The sequence below is a fragment of the Alligator mississippiensis genome, chromosome 2 (assembly GCF_030867095.1).
Source record: "Alligator mississippiensis isolate rAllMis1 chromosome 2, rAllMis1, whole genome shotgun sequence".
In the NCBI taxonomy this organism is placed as follows: domain Eukaryota; kingdom Metazoa; phylum Chordata; order Crocodylia; family Alligatoridae; genus Alligator; species Alligator mississippiensis.
In genome coordinates this window covers 27919859-27939377 of record NC_081825.1, presented here as the reverse complement: position 1 = coordinate 27939377, position 19519 = coordinate 27919859, and the positions used below count along the sequence as shown (strand labels likewise).

Sequence of the window (19519 nt, the reverse complement as noted above, 5' to 3'; positions counted from 1 at the left end):
TGTTTTGGAATCAATCAGCCTGTTTGCATGTCATTTGCCTTTGAGTGGATAAGAAGCTTACTGAAGTAAAATTACAGTGCCTACTCAAAGACCTAATCTCCACTTGCCTGATTTGCCAGGAGCCCCTCCCCCATTCTTCCAAGGCTGCATAACTATTTTCAAAAATTCCTTCAGGTGGCCATGATTTCATTTCCTGTCAACTTCAGCTCATACAACAATAAATCAAAATCACTGGCTTCATAAAATGTCAAATTGAATGGCGTTAAAAGGGAACACTTCATTTGTAGCAAAAAAGAATATTTGGTTTATTCGTGGGAAAAGCATCACGGAAAGAATCGGGTTTTAACCATTAAAATTAAAATCCATTGAAGTTTAGAAGTTGCTATATGGTGAGGATTTTTTAGTATTATTTTTTAATGGACAAAATTTCATAGTTGGGATAAAGTTTGATTCATATTTGGGAGAAAGTTGCTATATAGTCTAATTACCTAGTCATTAGTTTGGGAAAGAGGTAGGAGGTAACTCTCTTCTTTGCACTACTCCAGCAATGCAAACGGCTAGCCTTCAGACACATTACAGTTAAGATTAGATTAACCAGTTAATAACAACTTAAAGGGTGCAGACAGAAGTGATAATTTTCACCGAGTTAGTCTGCAGAATGTGGTTTATAACCAGGACCAGGGATTTGGGTTTTCTGTTTGCCATGGAAAAATGTGGTAGAACACAGATTTTCTCATTTTAAGGAGAAAAATGTGGGAAACTCTGGCTTTCTCCTTGCAGACTGGCAGAGTTCCAGCCTGCAAGGGGCTATGGGGAGCAGGAGAAGGGTGATCAGACAGGGGGCAATGTATGCATATGCATGCTCACACATGCACATAGCTGCCAGGCAGCCTGGTGAGCAGCTCCTAAGGTAAGTCTGGGAGGTGGGGAGGGGAAGGTAAGGAGGAGCAGGGGTTTTGAGGCCACCACAGTGAGGGAGGGATGGGTGGAGGTTGTTGGGCAGGGCTGGGCCTGCTGCCCAACTGGGGTGGCACATGGGGCCCAGGGCCAGAATGCATGGCCTCAGTGCCCGGGTGGGGAGTGGGGCGGAGCCATGAGTGGCTGTTCGGGGGGGTGGCTGGCTCCCCACTACAGTGCACACTCCTGGGAGGGTATGGGGGGTAAGCTCCCAGTGCTCCCTTTCCCCCCTCCCATTCTGAAAACAGGGACAGACTAGGAGCAAGGTGGGGCTATTGTTCAGGGAAACTGGCTGCAGGCTCCCAGCCAGCAGCCATGTTACCTTCCCCCTTGGAACAAACAGTGAATTTCTGTTTTGTCTGGGGAGCCTAGGAAAAGGCTGAGATCTGGACCAGAGGTCCACATGCTTAGGGAAGGGCTGAGCTGGGCCAGAGGGTCCACAAGTCCTTAGTGGGCTAAGTCAGACTAGAGGGTCTGAGAGCCCAGAGGAGGGGCTGTGTTTGGGATCAGGAGTCCAAGACCCCAGAGGAGGTGTTGCGTGAGGGACCAGGGGTCCGGGAGTTCAGAGGGAGACTACATAGGGGACCAGGACATTTGAGGGCCCAAGGGGGCCAAGTATACAAACAGGTAATATCAAAGAGAGAGAACACCCACGAGGCTTTGGGCGTGGAACAGAGCCATGCATTGAGCCCTTAAGGTTACGGGTGCCATGGAGGGGCACAGATTTGCATGTCCCTGCAGGGGCACAGGCTGGCCGAGAGGGCCCATTGAGCTTAAGGGTCAAGTAAAGGATACTGGGGGTCCAGGAGAGACCCAGTGTTACTGCAAATAGACTAAAGCTCACTCTAAGGCCTGTGGGCAGCCTCTCTTATTCATCCTCTAGTAAGAACACGGTGTGGTGGGCAAGTAATCAAGGTAGGGCTGTAACAGAGAGTGACCAGGCAGAAGTCACATGATCACCAGGGGGCATCACAGCTGCCCCTAGAGCATGAACCTGCCACATGGCCCCTGAAAAGAAATAGACTGCCAAAGAGAATGCCTACTTCTTGCCATCTATCATGTCTCTTTCATTCCTAGCATCTTCACAGGCTCAGATATGTAAGGTGAGTTGCCAAAGCTTCCTGATAGTCACATACCTGTGAAGCTCAGAGGTCGAGTACAGTACTCATCCAGAGCACTTCTGTTTATGTCATCAAGTTACTACTAGATTTACAACAGTGTAGGTGAAATAAGAATCTGGCCACTAGTGGAAAGGGATCACTGAAGAGGACTTTATTGAGGCTGTCAAGGGTTGGATTTGTTTGTACCCTGTTTTTCTAGTTTTAGATTCATACATTGTTAGGGGCTGGAAGGGACATCGCAGATCGTCAGGTCCAGCCTCCACACTTTAGGCAGGAAGACAACTGGGGTCAAGTGACCCCAGCGAGGTGACTATCCAGTCTCCTCTTGAAAACCTCCAGGGTAGGTGACTGCACCACCACTGGAGGGAGTTTCTTCTACAGTCTGGACACCCGGAATGTGAAGGAATTTTTCCAGGTATTAAGCCTGAAGTGTCCTTCCAGGAGTTTATATCCATTGGTCCTAGTCTTCCCCAGGGGTGTCCTAGCTCCTGATGCACACCTCTGATATAGCGTTAAGCTGCTATTAAGTTCCCTCTCAACCTTCTCTTCTTTAGGCTAAAGAGGCCCACGTCCTTCGGTATGGTTTGCCTTGCAAGTCCCTGATTATATGGGTGGCTCTTTTCTGGACCCTCTCAAGTTTTTCCACATCCTTATTGAAGTGCAGCACCCAGAACTGGACACAGTACTCCAACTGTGGTCTCACCAGTGCTGAATACAGCAGGAGTATCATTTCCTTAGTTTTACACAAGATGTATCAGTCGATGCATGCCAGAGTGTTGTTTTCCCTCCTGGCCACGACCTTGCACTGATGGCTCATGTTCATGTGATGATCAGTCATTACCCCTAGGTCTCTTTCGGCTGTGGTGCAAGTCAGGCCGTTATGGAGCTGGAGCAGCCCCCGGCTCTGTTGCCTTGATTAAGCATTCCACTTCCAATTGTGTCATGCAGCGGGACCTGTAAGTGAAGTGTTAACCAAAGTTGTGAATCTCTGAAAGGCTTCTTTTGTAAATTCAGTCTGTCTGGCTGAGATCTGGTTGCAGGGTGAGTTCAGTGAAACTACTCAGAGTAAGATAAATCAATGTGAGAAAATTATATAGCTAGGCCTTAATTCTACATTTAGCATTTATATGGCATTGTCTGTGCAAAATTTTCTGTGTCCCTTTTTGATATGCGGAGATTCACTTATCCATGTTTCCTAATGGATGCACCAAGTACAGGATTGGAAGACTGCTAAGCAATGCTTTTTTCATTCAGATTTCACAGAAAAACAGAATATGCAAGCTGAATTGCATATTTAGGGTGAAGCCATAGTCTCACTGAAGGTAATGGGATTTTTGCCATTTCTTGCTCGGAGCCAACCTGTTTTGTTTCTTTTTAGTATTCTTCAGATCCATTTTTCATCCACCATAGTTTTACACACACAATTCATTCATTCTTTTTCCTGGATGGATGGATGCCGAATGTTATAATCAAGCCCATATGTCAGCAAATGCATTTTATGATAATACCTATGAACCCACCTTCTACCAACCAGTGCCCACATCTTTAGGGAAGTGACCTCAGGGCATCCCCCTATGGGTGGCAAAGCCCTGTCATAATGAATTCTACCAAGATCCAATCAAGTGATTCTTGCGAGCATGGGACTTCTCCAGTTTAACCAAACAAATGATATTTAACCAAGGAATTTCTATCTGTATTTTATCTTAGGGTTCTTTTTAACACCTTCCTTCCAAGGGAAGTGGTGATGGCTCCTACCCTGGGAGTCTTTAAGAGGCGGCTTGACATCTACCTGGCTGGGGTCATTTGAGCCCGGTTTTCTCTCCTGCCCAGGGCAGGGGGTTGGACCTGATGATCTACAAGGTCCCTTCCACCCTACTTCTATGAATTCTATGAATCTATGATACATTTTTACATTTATAAATATCACACTTTACTCAAGCCAAGTTTCATGGAAGAAATAACGGATGGTTCACTTCTCTCATTATATTTGCTTTTAGCTACAACTAGTTATAGCTAGGCCCCCAGCAGCCATTATATTTGTTGCATGTTATATGCAAGTGTTGCATGACAAATTGTAACATGCCAGACATGAAACCAGTTTATGATTAGTGGTGAATCAGCCCCAAAGAAGATGCTCTTTGAAACAGCAACCTCTTTGTGGTGTGGAAGTATCCTGCGATAATGTTAACATTGGATAGTTCGCATGTTATGATTTGTCATGCAGTTCTTATATATAACATGTTGACATGTAACATCTGCTATGGGCCTTTGAGAATACCTCAAGGAAAAAAACCGATCATTCTTAAACATCAACTGGATATTTGGCCCTCAGTTTTGAGAGTTCCAAGCTCAATAACAAGAAACACAATATATTTGATCAGAATTGAAGCTTTTTATTTCTTTTGTTAGATGGGCTGAGTCTCTAGGGGTAAGTACACACCATGCACCATTCTGCTTTCTTATCTTCCTTCAAATATTTGACTTATCAATAAACAAATATAATGCAAATAAATATGGATTTTTCCCCTGCCATTTGGCAGATGCAGAACTGCAACCCAGAGACGCATGCATCTCAGACTTGTGTTCTAAAAGAATTGAAAATGGTTAAATTCAAAATGAACCATCTGTGACAACCCCAGAACAGTGCCTTATTTCCGAAAGTGTGAGCCTGGGAATAGATGTGAAACTGTATAAAGCTGTCAATGAAAATAATCTAATATCGGCCTTTCTGCCTCCTTATTGGTGTGAGTTTTTAAACTATTTATTCTTTGTTTCTGTAGCATATTTTTTAAGGACAGTGAGAAATTAAAAGGAACCGCACTGAATTTTGTACAGAACCTAGGTTTACACGCTGTGCAGGGTAATGTGTTGAAAGATGTATTATCACAGGAGTTTGCTTGTCTGTGTGTCAGATTCACAGCTGCTGTAAATTAACGTTGTTTCATCAAAGTCCATTCTAAAATCATTTTTCAATATGGACTTTTATTATAGTTTTAAAGAAATAGGTATTCACCATTTCTGCATTTGGAAGAAAAATATGAATCTTCCATTCAACATTTAAAACCAATGAGTTGCTCCCACATTTTCTGTATTCAGAATAAAATATAGCAATGGCAGAGCTGTCATAGTAAATAGAAACACATGGAAATTTCCCCTTTGCCCAGGTAATAAGCACATTATAAGTTGGTGGGCTATACCTTTGGATTTATAAGTGTAGAAGTTGGTTTCTTGGAAAACATCCAAGAGAATTCAGTCAGGGACCATCAAGACTCTGTCACTTTATAAAATATCAAATGTATTTTCAAAAAAATCCATAATGATGCTTAATATAATTCTTGTTTTCTTTTTTCTTTGCCAAGTGAATTTATGACCACATTATAAATTATCAGGTATATTTGCCTTAATTGGACTTGTATGTGTACATGTGGAAGGCAAAATGTACCTCAAACGATTAAAGGGCCAAATTTGTTAAAGCACTTCTCTTTATAGATGTGGGTCCACCTCTTATGGCTGCATTTATGTGACCACTGAGAACATTTATCATAAGCCTTATTTTTGTTTCTGCTATCTAGAGGACTATTTGTTCAAAAAATAAAATCATATTAAAATGGATAAATGCCCAAACAGTTCTAAAAAGTGTCCACCAATGAATCATTAATGAAGGTAATGGTTAGTTTCTAACAAACAAAATGGCAAATGATATACCCTGTGCCCAGTTCTGCTGCCCATCTTTATTTCAAACTGCTATCACAGTCAAAATGAGGTTGCATGTGATCCAATTGTGATCCTGCCATATGGCTTCCCTGTCTTGTATTTTATAGGGAAATCTCATAAAATCAAACTTAATGGTCTGTTTCATTTATGTATTCATAATTTCTTTACTTTAGGTATTCATTTCAAGATGAAGAAGACATGTTCATGGTGGTAGATCTATTACTTGGAGGGGATTTGCGCTACCATTTACAACAGAATGTGCATTTCAATGAAGGAACGGTTAAATTATATATTTGTGAGCTGGCACTTTCACTGGACTATTTGCAGAGATATCATATAATTCACAGGTAAGTGACCAGTATTTGTTTCATTAGTAAAGAAAAGAAAGATATGCAAGAAAAGAAGGACTTCTTGACTTAGCCATAGGGGAAAGTCTTCATACTGTAGTTGCTTGCATCTCATTGCATTATTTTAGGTAACTAAATTCTGCTTGTAGGTGTTAAAAATTTATATTTAAAGGTTGACTTTCATCCTTGTAGCTTTTTAAGTCTTTTCCCCTCATTTCATCCTTGTAAAAGTCCTGTTTCAACCCTGTTTTCTTGCTCCCTTTTTGTATCTGCTTATACAAGAGGCATGGTGCATGCTTACTTAATAGTATTCTTACTTAATATTAGATGCAATATCCAGGAGACTGCTTTTAATATTTTAATTTCCTTACAGTTTTCCTGAACACACAAAATTGTAAATCAATGGAACAACTGTGGGAAGGAAAAGGCCATAAAAGTAAAAAGCATCTGAGTGACTGATGGTGGGAAACTAGCTATCAGATTCCAGAAAGATAGAGATTTACAGGGGAAAATAGGAGAAACAGAAGAAAATAAAGGGTATAGATATGTAACAACTGTATAGCTATCAAAGGATACTGATACAAGCTGTTATGATAGAACTGTTATGCCTCCATGATTCATATTTGCTACAAATGTAGCAAAACCATTTTAACTTTAACTCTGCATCATCCAGGGTCAAAATTAGGGCAGTTTAACTAATTTGCATCACTAATGTTGTGGTGGTGGTAGAGTGCTCTTGTAGCCATGACGACCTAGGAAAGATGCAAGAGAAAAGAATATCAGCCCCCCAAATATCATTTTATCTTGTATCAGTGAGACATAAAACTTGTAACAGCTGTGGTATACTTGCAAGCAGCAGTCCCACCACCTCTCCTGAGGCAGCTCAAATGTACATTTGTCCATACTCAGAGTGGAAGAAATAATATACACTGTGGGTGTCCCCATGAGCACTCACGTGTGGTTTGCAGCACCACAAACCCATCTGCAGCACCGCAAACCACATATACCATGTGTATGCATTCTCTTCACTGCTAATTTGCAGTGTGGTGGGTCTTTTTGACATGAGGATATGTCAAAAAAAAAAAACTGCTCCAAAAAATAGTAGGGTGATGTACATGGCTGCAGCATGTGCTGACTGAAACCAGAGCCTGGCCAGGCTCTACAGTGGATCACAATTGCTGCAGCCCTGGGACACCCCCAGGACCCCACATAAGGCTGCTGGGCCCATTCCAGGTGCTGGCCCCAGCCTCCCCTATCCCATCAGGGGCAATTTGTCATGCATGTGCATGGGCATGCCCGGAGACAAGTAGCAGTGGCACAAATATGTGCCGCTGCTACTTGTGCCTGGGGAAATGCTCATTCCCACTCATGGGGATGTGCCCTGTGGGTGCAGAGAGAAGTGCAGCTCCCTGCTGTGACTGTGAACGCTTTGCAGAAAGTGTTCTGAGTTATAACGATCCCCCGCACCAAAGAGAAGTCCACTGTCGGTTCCAGGAGGGAGGGGAATCTAGCTGCTGGCTGCTAGCCTGCAGCCAGTTTCCCCTAGCAACACCCATCCTCTCTCCCAGACTGACTCTGTTTCAGAATGGGAGCGGGGAAAGGGAGCAGAGGGAGCTTGTTCTACAGGTTCCCCAGCTGGTGCTGAAGGGTGGAGTGGGTGAATTGGACCCCCCCCCCCAACTTCCTTGGTTCCAATACACCCATCCCACCCTCTAGCAGAGGGTGAAAAATCCCCAGACCAATCTCCCTCCCTTCCCTTTCCCTGCCCCCATCCTGAAAACAGCAACAGGCTGGCAGGCAGGCAGACTGAAGTTAAAGAAGATATCTGTTTTGAGATGTCTTCTTCTGGCCCCTCATGCAATGAGGGGTCAGATGTTCACTCCGTTAGCCAGTTTTAAAGCTGTGTGCAACTGTGCACTTGTGTTTGATCATGGCTATAAACCACTTTCTGCAGCTAGACCAGGTGAATATTGTCACTTCTGTCTGTGCCCTGTTTTCCTTTGAGGCAGTTCTGATATTGAGGTAGTCAGTTTTTTAGTTTGTTCATAGTAGTCTTTCTTGAACAATTCTAAACTGAATTCAAGTAGAGAGGTACATTCTCATGTAATTTCCAAACAGCTAGTTGTGGAATAAAAACATGGGTCTGGTACAACTCTGAATTTCTTTTTACAGCAATGTAATTTTATTTGATTTTGTGGATTTCCTTTTGATTCCCAATAATACAACTGGGAGGAGAATTGGGCCTCACATCACCAGAATTATTTTACTTGAATTTTAGGCAAAAATTGAAATAATTCATGGAGTGGATCTGCCAATGATCAATATAAATAGGTTTGTCTAAACAACCTGCCACCCTGTCTGTCTACCAGTGGTCCCTTGTGCTATTATATTACAGAGCCAATTAAAACTATGTTGTGACTCTGTAGAGGGGTCAAAGTTGTGCAAGAGAGTTGTTTCTGCAGTTATAAGAATAGGTTAGGCAAACACTTGTATATAGTAGTTTAGTCAAGGACTATATTGCTTTGAGCTTGGACTAGATTACATCCGGAGGTCCCTTCTACCTCTATTTTTCTGACTCTATGTTTCTAAATATAGGTAAGCCACTTCCTCCAATCTGAGTTGAAGCAGGGTTGGACGGGGCAGGGTTGGATGGCTTTATCTATTGTTATTGAAATCGTGGGAGGTAGGGTGGGGTGGAGGGAGACCTTCAAGTAAATTTTGCCACAGTTGACTTTCCAGCAGGGTAAATTTGGAGAAATAGTCCAAGAAGTGTTTGAACTTTTGTATCCGTAATACAATATTAATATTTTTCTATGTATTGCATGATTTTTGCCATTTTCTTTCTGTTTCCAGTGATCATTTTTAAAAAGCCAGGCTTGGAATTTTTGCTGGCTTCTCTTTTTATGCCATAAGGAGTGCTTTTTGTGAAAAACAAGTTGTTGTGCATTTCTCTTTCTCTCATTCAAATGATGAGACCTGTTTGAACAGTGAGCTGTCAAAACATTCAAAAGAGAACTGAATTTGTACCCAAACCTTGGATACCAAGTGTTACAAACTTGAGTCTTAGACAAGCTTGAACAGAAATACTGTGAAGATTTGGAGACATCTTGAGTGATGGTGCAGGTTAAGGTAGGAGTGGGTCAGTTCAAAGTTTGGCATCAAAGCTAACGACCACAGTATAAAACGAGGTAAAACTCAGAGGTTTCAGTGTAAAGTTGCCTCTGCTTGCTTCTTGGAATACTGTACAAGCATATCTTGAACTTCAAGACCTAATTCTTCTCACTTGCATGTTTCAAACTGGTGTAATTTCACTGACTTGAAAATAGTTTCTGTTAATTTGCAGCAGTTCAAGAAGAGAATCAGCTATCAGATAATAAGATGGCTAACATGCCTTTCAGTGTCCTAAGTAAACTAGCAAAGTGCTTTTTCTTTAAGCCAAAGTCACCTATACAGTTATTAGACTGCTGCTTCTAATTCCAGTTTTAGGATTACCATGAAGATGGTATGGACACAAGGGATAGTCCATACCATCTTCATGGCAATTCTAAAACTGCTGCTGAGAAACAAGCCCTGCATACTTGCTCCAGCTTTATATGCCCTGCCCACTGAAAAAAAAAAAATGTTTTTCCTCCACTCTTAGTGTGTACTCAAGAACATTCCCAGAATCGTAGTCTTGAATGCGCTTCTCAGGGCAGTACTGGGTATGTCTGGCACCACTGCAACAAGAGCCATGCAACAGTTTTTCAGCATGTGGCGCCTGGGAAGTGGACTAAGTTTGTTTCTTAGGCTATCTACAGACATTCAAAAGCCCAAAGCAGAATCAAACTAAGTGTTGTGGTTTTCTGTAAGTGGCATAGTTTAGATCTGTAGCAAACAGAACACAAATTGACCCTTAGAGGGGGAGCACCAAGTCTTTGCCTGGGTTCTGCCATTTTTAAACCTGTATGTGTGTGATGAACTTCTTTATGGGTATAGACTGGTTTTCTGTACCGCACTTCTGTTCTGTTACAAGTATAGACCAGTTTCTGATTACTTATACTGATTAAAAGTGTAATGTCTGTACCTGGCCTTAGCCACAGTCTTAGAATCATAACAGTGATATTATGGTCATTTCTTCTGATGCTTGTTTTGTTGAGGTACTTCTGCTTCTAGTACAACTGCCTGGAAGATGACAATTCTCTGTTGTAGAGAAATTTAGAGTTTTCAAAATTCATTTTTCAATTCACATTGGAGCAAAGGTCTCCCAAATATTTTCATGAAAAAAGAATTTTGTCAAAGGGTGTGTCTACACATTCAATTAACGTGCTTTAGGTAATATGCATTAAATCTGGTACCTCCATTGTGAAGAACTAGAAAAAGGCACATTTAGCCTGTTTTAATATGCATCAGCTAGAGAGCACTTTTTTGTGATGCTTTAATGTGCTTTAATAGGCTAATGTGCAGTAAAGTGCATGTGTAGACATGCCCCTTATGTCTGTTTTTGGACTAAAAATGTATGTGGTACAGTGTTTTGAATGTGTGAGAAATCCAGTTTCAGTCCCCATGGTGCTTCATGTAGATCAATGTTTCATTCAAAATCACATGCTTCTGGAATAAGGCAGCTGGCCTAATCACCCAACTGCAATACAGAAGAGTGTTTCTTTCACCTCCCCAAAGGAAAAAAAAATTAAAAAGAAACATTTTGAGCTCAAACATTTTATTTAATAAAAAATATTCCAATAAGCTCCATTATCAATATTAATCTAAAATTCAACTTTATTCACCAAATCTTCATGTGGTGTATATCAGTGTAGTAATGGCACCATGATGATTGAAATCTGATGCAACATCATTAGACAGACAGTTTTGAAATACATATAGCCACTGAGAAAAAAAAATGGATGTTAAGAAAAGAACTTTCAGAAAATGTTCCAGTTAGTATTCTTGGGGTGGTATGGTATTCTATGGTACATCTCAGTACCAAATATGAATAATAACATTTCAACAAAATGTTACGACTCAATGTTCACAGGTTAATCTATAAAATTGTATTAAAGCTTTGTTTTGAAAGCTTGTTAGAAATCAGTAGTGATTCACTGAGAAAGCAATATGCTAAATTTTTGTCTACTCTCCAAAGGAAGAGCAGTGGAAAGAATCATCAGACTGAGTAGGATTAAAATTGCAGGATTATAAAGAGTGAATAGCCTGAGTCAGTATGAGTTAGGAACTTAAATCTTCCTAACATACTGTACTGTTTACATGCTGTATGAAACGTGTATCCGTTTCTGTTACCTCCAGCTATATGGTTATAGTATTTTCCCAAGTCTAACCATGCGAGGTGAGAGAGAGAGAGAGAGAGAGAGTGTGTGTATGTGTGTGTGTGAGAGAGAGAGAGAGAGAACTGGAATGTAGCTTTTTTTCTTCCCCTATAGCTTCAGTTATCAACTCCTGAAATCTGTTAAGATTTAGAGATCTGATATACCCTAGAAGTTATTTCCAAATGATAGTTACACATGCAGAAACCTTGAGTAATTCTGGTGCTGGTGATATTTTTTTTCAGTTTGACCTTTTAATAGACTTTATAACTATAGCAGTATACTTCACATAATCTAATTCTGTTTAGCTAAATTGATTTTAAACTGTATAATTTTACAAAACCCAATAGAGGTAGTACAGTTTTATTGTGTTGTTAGTGAAAGCAGAATTAAAATACATAAGTACTATCTAGAATTTATCACTGATGCTTCTAGAAGTATACAGATGCCTTCTCAGCTTTCTGTTAATATTAGACTTCTTTCTAATAGGAAGGTAGTTTTCTGAAGGCAATCCCTGTAAAATATTTTATTGTGTAATAATCTCTCAGTGACTCATGTGTAAGATATTTTACAGTTCCTGACATATTGCAAAACTCTACAGTATTTTTATCTTTTAGTCCTGTCTACTCTCAGTTATGCTGATGGTCTGCTATTTTCCAATAACTTTACATTATTTGAATCTCCGTATTATCATTGGCAGCTAGTTATTAATAGTCAATCAGCAAAAAGAACTTGTGGTGTGGCATTCTCTGTCTTTTGTATCCTTCTGATCTTTTAGCATGGGGTGAGCCTGAAGAATCAGGTGTTCAGATAAATAATGGCTTCTTACAGCAACTTCTCTGAACATGTGTGGATATACCACTGTAACTTCAAACAGGACTAATATCAATATATTTGTGATAACCATCACTTTATATTATTCAGACACAAGTACAGAGCAAAAAAAAAAAAAAAGAAACACTTTGTACTTCAGAAAAAGGCTTTAACAAACAGAGGCAAGATCCCAAGAGGGAAAAGAGTCCAGGAGAATTGGTTGCCTTTTATAGAGACAATATTAAGGCACAAGAGCATCCTGTCCTGATATGAAGCAAGGATACAAAGATATAGACATGCTTGGCTTAACCATGAGCACTTCAAAGACTAGAATCTTATATCCATATTGCTACAGGTGGATCTCTGAGTATAGTATGAGCACACAGAGACAAAATTAGAAAGGTTAAGGTACAAATTGAGATAAGAAGTAATACAAAAGGATTATATAGATATGTCAGAAGTAAGTGGACAACCAAGGAAAAAGTGTGTGCTCATCACAGAAGTGGAGTGACAGCTAATACTGGGTAATGTGGTAAAGACAGAAGTGTATAATGCCTTTTTACCTCAGTCTTCACAAAAAAGACCAGATGCCTGATGACTAGCACAAATAGTATTAAGGCTGGATGGCAACAAGAGGGAAAATATGGAAAGATATTCATTCTGGAATAAGTAACGGGCAAGATAGTACTTAGGGTATGGACATACAAACAAGTATACCATTTGGGGGGAGGGCACTTAATACAGTTCAACTGAATCCACTGTTTTGTCTGCACACTGCTATCTGGCAATATGTAGCAACCAGATCAGCTTACCCCTGAATGAAACAGGGTTAGGTACCACAGCTTTGCTTGACTTGCTTTCTGCTAAGAGCACATGAGCAAATCAGCTGATGCACACCCACATACAGAAATTCCCTGCTCCCTTTACAATGGTATAATTGTTCTTCTATTCAAGCCCTTTGATAAACTAAATGTTTCAGGTGAATGCCTGATCACATTCATGTAGGAGTACTCAAGCAATTGGCTGAAATAATTGCAAAGCCATGATGAAGATATCCTGGAAATCAGATGAGGTCCAAGACAGATTGGTAAAAGACAAATGTAGTGCCAACTTTAAAAAAGAGAAAAAGGAGGCCCAGTGAATTATAGATCAGTAAGTCTAACTTTGATACCTGGAAAAAATAGGGTTGTGCAAAGCTTTGGATTATGATTCGGATTCAAAGATGATTTGGAAGATTCGGACGCCAAATCTATGAATCCAAACTGAATTGCTGGAAGCTTTAGGCTTTCCAAATTGATTTGGAGCTTCCAAATCTTTTCGGAAAAGATTCAGAAAAGATTCGGTGATTCAGCCATAGGGTATAATGAGGAATCAATGAAATATATATAACTTTGTTGTCTTTTGGCTGCTTCAGATGAAACTTGCAGGGATAGTAGCCTGTGCTGAGAGCACGATGTGTGCCAAGCATCAAGATGATAGGTGCAGGGATTCTGGGAAACTGCCCCTCAAAGTCCTGAAAGCAAAACTCGTGTCACGTGTGTGCCACAGGGGGGTGAAAACTGCAGGAATGGTAGCTCCTGCTGAGGCCACAAAGCCTGCCAAGTTTCACGGAGATAGGTGCAGGGGTTTGGGGGAAACTGCACCTCAAGCTGCAGACAAGCAAAACTTGTGACATAGGTGACACTGTGTGTGTTAAGGCGCAGCAGGGTGAAGCTGCAGGCCTGCTAGCCCCTGCTGAGGCCACGAAGCCTGACAGCTGTCAAAGAGATAGGTGCAGGGCTTCTGGGTTCTGGGCCTTGCACCCCTAGCTGTTGACAGGCAAAACTCGTGTCATGGGTGCTTGTGCAACTGACTGTCTCTGTCTTGGGGCAGTTGAGTGTCTGTATTGATTCTTTCCTCTCATTAGTCTATGGCTTTGTAGGTGTTAATCCTTTCTCGTTAACTCATTATCTAGTAGATAGCTACTGTGTATTGAGCTGGTCCCTGAGTGAATCATGATTGATTGGTAACACAGTACCTTAGCAGCCAGGCCTGCAGTAGTTTCCAACCCACACTCCATGTGCCCCAAGACAGACACCTATCTCCTTGAAACTTAGCAGGCATTGTGGCCTCAACAGGGGCTAGCATCCTGCAGTTTTCACCCCCTGTGGTGTAACACATACACATGACATGAGTTTTCCTTTCAAGAATTTGGGGTACAGTTTCCTCCCAAACCCCTGTGCCTATCTCCTTGAAACTTAGTAGGCTTCATGATCTCAGCAAAGGCTACCACCCCTGAAAGTTTTCTCCGAGTCAGACAGAAAACAACAAAGTTAAAGATATTTCATTGATTCTCCATTATAACCTATGGCTGAATCTCCAAATCGGCTCCAAAGCTTTGGAGCCGATTTGGCCAAATCGAAGTGGAAAACTGATTCAGACCTCTGAATCAAATTGCTGGCATCTGAATCGGCCGAATCCAAACCTGAATCGAATAGTTCCCTATTCACACAGACCTAGGAAAAACATTGTAGCATATCATAGATCAATGGCTCTCTAAGCACTTAGAGTATAACAAAGTGGTAAGGGACAGCCAGCATGACTGTAAAGAGCAAATCATGCCTCACCAACATGATTTCCTTCTGTAATAAAGTAATGGACCTTGTGGATAAATGACAGCTGTGGAAATGATATTTTTTTCTTCAGTACGAATTTTCCTGCTGTCTCCCACAACATTCTCATTAGCAAGCTAAGAAAATTTAATCTAAATTAAACTAACATGAGCTGATGCACAACTGACTGAACAATCATGTAATAGTTATCATCAACAGCTCAATGTCAGACTGGGAAGAGGCATCAAGTGGGGCTCACCAGGAGCCTGTCCTGAGTTCAATATCTTGGTTAATGATCTAGAGCAGGGAACTGGGTATTCACTTATTAAATTTGAAGATGGCACTAATTTGGGAAGTGTAGCAGGCATTTTGATGAGACTAGGATTCATAGTGACCTTGATAGATCAGAAAAATGGTCTGAAAATAAGCCATGTAAAAATCAATGACACATGCAAAGTGCTACACTTAGGAAAAATAAAATGCACATACACAAAATGAAGAATGACTGAGTAGGTTTAAATATTACTGACAAATACCTGGTTATTATAGTGAACCATAAGATAAATATGAGTCATGGAGGTAATACTGTTGTAAACCCCTCCTTCCTCCCCTCCCCTAACATACTACAGTGTTGTCTACAGGAATTGTCTATGGATGAATCTAGGATTTTGAAAAGGGAGGTGCAGATGGTATGGCACATCATCACATACAACTTAAAACATTTTTCTGCAGTTAGAGAGACACTAGATGCTTTACTAATGTGCTAGGGAGCTATCACTATATTATTTAGTTTAAGATAAATAAAATAAATATAATTATTGGAATGTGCACTAATTTGTTAGGTGGCACATAAAGTTTAAAAGAACACAACAAACTAGGCAAAAACTAGTCCAAATAGTCCAAAAATATCGCATCATTAGTCCTGCAGCCTTTATAATTAAATGTATGTTTCTTATTCAGATTTGTAAAACAAAATTAAGTCTTCTTGAGTGTCTTTACAATGACCACAATACTTCACTGTCAGTCATTTCTACACCTGAGTTAATGTTACCCTACCTGAGTTTAGTGTTTTAGCTAGAGAAAACTAAGATAGATCTGGATTGATGTGGTATCAGATTTAAGTGATTTAGTTTAGACTACTCTATATAACGTCTATACTAGATCCCCTCCCAACTCAAGTTACGTCACTGTTCATCGGCATTTCAGGATGCTTTGTGGGTCCCTGCTACCACCACCCCCTTGCAGGGCGGTGTGTTGGAACTCAGCCTGCTCTATCCCCAGCCCTGCTTCCTGCCTCCTGCCTCTGACCAGGGGTCAGCAGCAGCCAGGGCGTGGGGAAGGGGGGCAGAAATCCTGATGTCTTTGTCCTTATGTCTGTGTCCCTTGTGACAGAGCAGTGAAGGGGAGGGAGGGCAGGTGCAGGGATACAGACATAGCTGCAGCCAGGCAGTGGGGAGGAGGACTGCTGGCACCTGTGTCTTGGGGGGAGGGAGGCATGTGGCTAGCACCTCCATTCCACCTCACCTCCCGACTCTGCCTACTACTGACAGCCAGTGAAGCTCAAGCCAGCACAGTTGGAGGGGCCCACTTCACTCTTCCCCCGCTGCTGCCTGCCCACCACTGCTGACAGCTGGCCACTGGCAGGAGAGAGAGCTGGGGTGAGGGGCTGTGCTAGCCAGTCAGGGGTGGCTGGCTGCTGGCTGCACTCAGTATTCTCTGGCCGCCTGCTGGGAGGCATGCGGGAGCACCCCCAACTTGCTGGCCTTGGCCAGTGCAGGCAGCCTGCACATGCCCCCTCACCGAAGGGCAAACTTATATCCTGTTCAGTCCCCAACTAACCTAGTTCACGTAAAGAAACCTATGTAAGTTAGTTTGAATCCACCTTGGGTTTTTAGAATGTCTGTACTTACTTAGCCTTTGAGTACTATATCCAGCAAGAGACACTTTCAGAAAGATGTGAACAAATTGGAGAAACTTACCAATGGAGTAGCAAAATTTTTAGAGGTCTAGAAAGCATAATATAAAAGGAAAGTTGGAAGAACTGGGATTATTTTATCTAGAGAAGAGGAGACCAATGGGGAGATTACATAATAGTTTTCAAATACAAAAGGGCTGTTACAAAGAGGATGGCACTGCAAAAAGGGAAAATTAGATGAGCTATAAGGAAGAATTTCCTATTAGGGTGGTTAAGCACAGGAACAGATTACCAAGAGATTCTACATAATTGGAAGTATGAAATATAGGTTAAACAAATATTTGTCTGGTTTAGACTGAGACAATCCTGTCTTGAGCTAGATGACATCTCAAAGTTGTTTCAGGGAATATTTTTATATGATTCTGTGAGTTTTTTTCATATGCAAATCTGCAAAATATATCTTCTAAATTACAGTGGTATTATTTAAAATGACAAAATAATGAATGCAATACAGAATGTCTCTTGCATATAGTTCTACCAAAAGTGTCTGACAACTTGTATCTGTTCACACAAGACTATATAGAATGACTTTAAAAAATCCTAACCTCATCAGCATTTTCAGCTTATGCTTTGCCATCTGTTCTTAGCCCTACCCTCACTCTGACATACAAATATATGTTCTACCATAAATCCACTTTAACCATATTTGTGAATACTAGTTACACTGTTCACATTCATTTCCAACAGTTCTGCTGGAATTCAGATCACAGTCAGATATTATCCTCCTCTACAGCAAATCTTTAAAAACTGGCTGACCAATATATTGATAAGTATACAGGGAAAATGACTTCTGCTGATTCATATTGTGTTAGCCTCCCCAAATTTTGGATCACATGCTGGACTCTTTACATAGTGGGTGCATCTACATATGCAAATTGTCTAGGGTGGGTTTACTCTAGAGTAAACCCCTGGGCAGGTGTCTACACGTGGGAAAGCAGGAGCAAATTTGCTGCTCCTGGCAGTAGTCTGCTCCCGACTCTGTCGCTTTGCAACAGCTAGGAGGAGATCCACCTGAGTACTAGCTCAGGGATTGGCAGGGAGCACAGGGCCAGGAGATGGCTGTCTCCTGGTTGGGGCTGGGAGATTGCTCTCCACCCCATGGAGCTGCCTGCTGCCAGGGCATGCTCTGCCACTGGAGCCCGGGTGGGACAATGCCCCCCCCCCCCCCCCCCGCCCTGGCAGCAGGGAGCTCCCAGGCCCTACTTCGCAATCATGAAGTGGTGGCTGGGAGACAATCATTTCTAGCTCTTGCTCTGCTATTGTGGAATGGGCTCTGGGAGACTATATATATATATATAGCCACCACTCCACGATTGCAGAGCCAGGTCTGTGAGATAAGAATCTCCCAGCCCTTGTTCCACAACTGCAGAACAGGGGCTGGGAGCTCCCTGCTGCCAGGGCAGGGGGACATTGCCCCTGCCCAGGCTCTGGTGGCACAACCCGCCTTGGCAGCAGGCAGCTCCCAGGGGCAGGGTGCAATCTGCTGCCCCCTGTTGCTCACCTGACTAGGAATACATTTGCTCCCAGTTAGCCATCTACATGTGCTGCACTGTACAGTAATTACTCCTGAGTAAATTTGCTACTTGCATTTACAGGTAGCAAATTTACTTGTGATTAGAGCAAATTACTGCTCAGTAAGCATCTGGACATGTAGACAGTGATGCTTACTATGCGGTAATTTACTCTAATCTTGAACAAAGCATCTTTGTGCCCAGTGATGTCAAACTTCAGCATTGCATGGCTAAGCATATTGTTTCTGGTGCTGGTTGAATAATATTAGTGCATAATATATTTGACAAATGTTTTCCCATCAAAGACCAAATGAATGATTATTTCAGATGTGACTAACACAGCCTCCCTTTCTTCACGAACATTGCAGTTCATCCATTTTAATGAAGCCACCTGCTTGCTGAGCAGTGTAGGCTGTATGTTTTCATTCAGCTTTCTTCCAACGTTTAGTTTTATCTCCCAGAATCCTTCGACATGTAGAGACTGGGCTCTGAGGAACAATAGGCCTATGATTCTGTAGAGGCTTCTGAAGTAACACATTCCATGTTGATACAATTACATTTTCACTCTTTCTCTGGGGGCAAGTGTTCTTATAGCCATCAGATAACTGCATTACCCTCTATCATCATTTGGCAGTTTCATGCTGTCAGAACTGAGACTGGATCTGACAGATGTCTGGAAAGGAAATTACAATTACCTTCCAGCAGAATTTTAGCATACAGGGCTAACTGGTCCATCTGGGCATTCAGCTTTTTTAATACCATGCTGTGATGTGTTTTTCTTTCAGCATCATACGATTTCAAAATTTGTTTAATTTCACTAACCCATCTCATGAGTTTATTATGATCACCACTTTGCTTTACATTCCTGGAGGTTCCACTTTTGAAGAGCCAGACTGGAATTATTAACAATGCTATGTCTTGTTCAGCATTAAAGTGAGCGATGTTTTCTGCTGGTATCTGATCTACTGCATGATACTAGTTTACTATTGCTGTTAACTAAAGGAGTTATTCTTTCAGCTCAAGCAGTAGTTCTGTGGTGGAATATGGAAGGTCTTGGGTTGTACTCTAATAATGATCCTTTTAAGGGCTGACTAGACCAGTAACTCTCTGAAGTGGAATAACGTGTCTGTATTTTTCAAGTTCTTCATTTTAACTGGTCTTTTCCATATTTTCATATGCTGTCTCAAAGTATAAGC

General features: G+C 41.5%; 1 protein-coding gene across 2 annotated transcripts in view; it reads left to right on the top strand.

Moving 5' to 3' along the window:
- Positions 1 to 19519, top strand: part of STK32B (serine/threonine kinase 32B) — a 325870-nt gene that overhangs the window by 150669 nt on the left and 155682 nt on the right. For both annotated transcript variants that reach the window (XM_019479571.2, XM_019479582.2), the window contains exon 4: positions 5966 to 6139. In XM_019479571.2, the coding sequence (XP_019335116.1) occupies positions 5966 to 6139 (174 nt within the window). The remainder of the gene's footprint in view (positions 1 to 5965; positions 6140 to 19519) is intronic.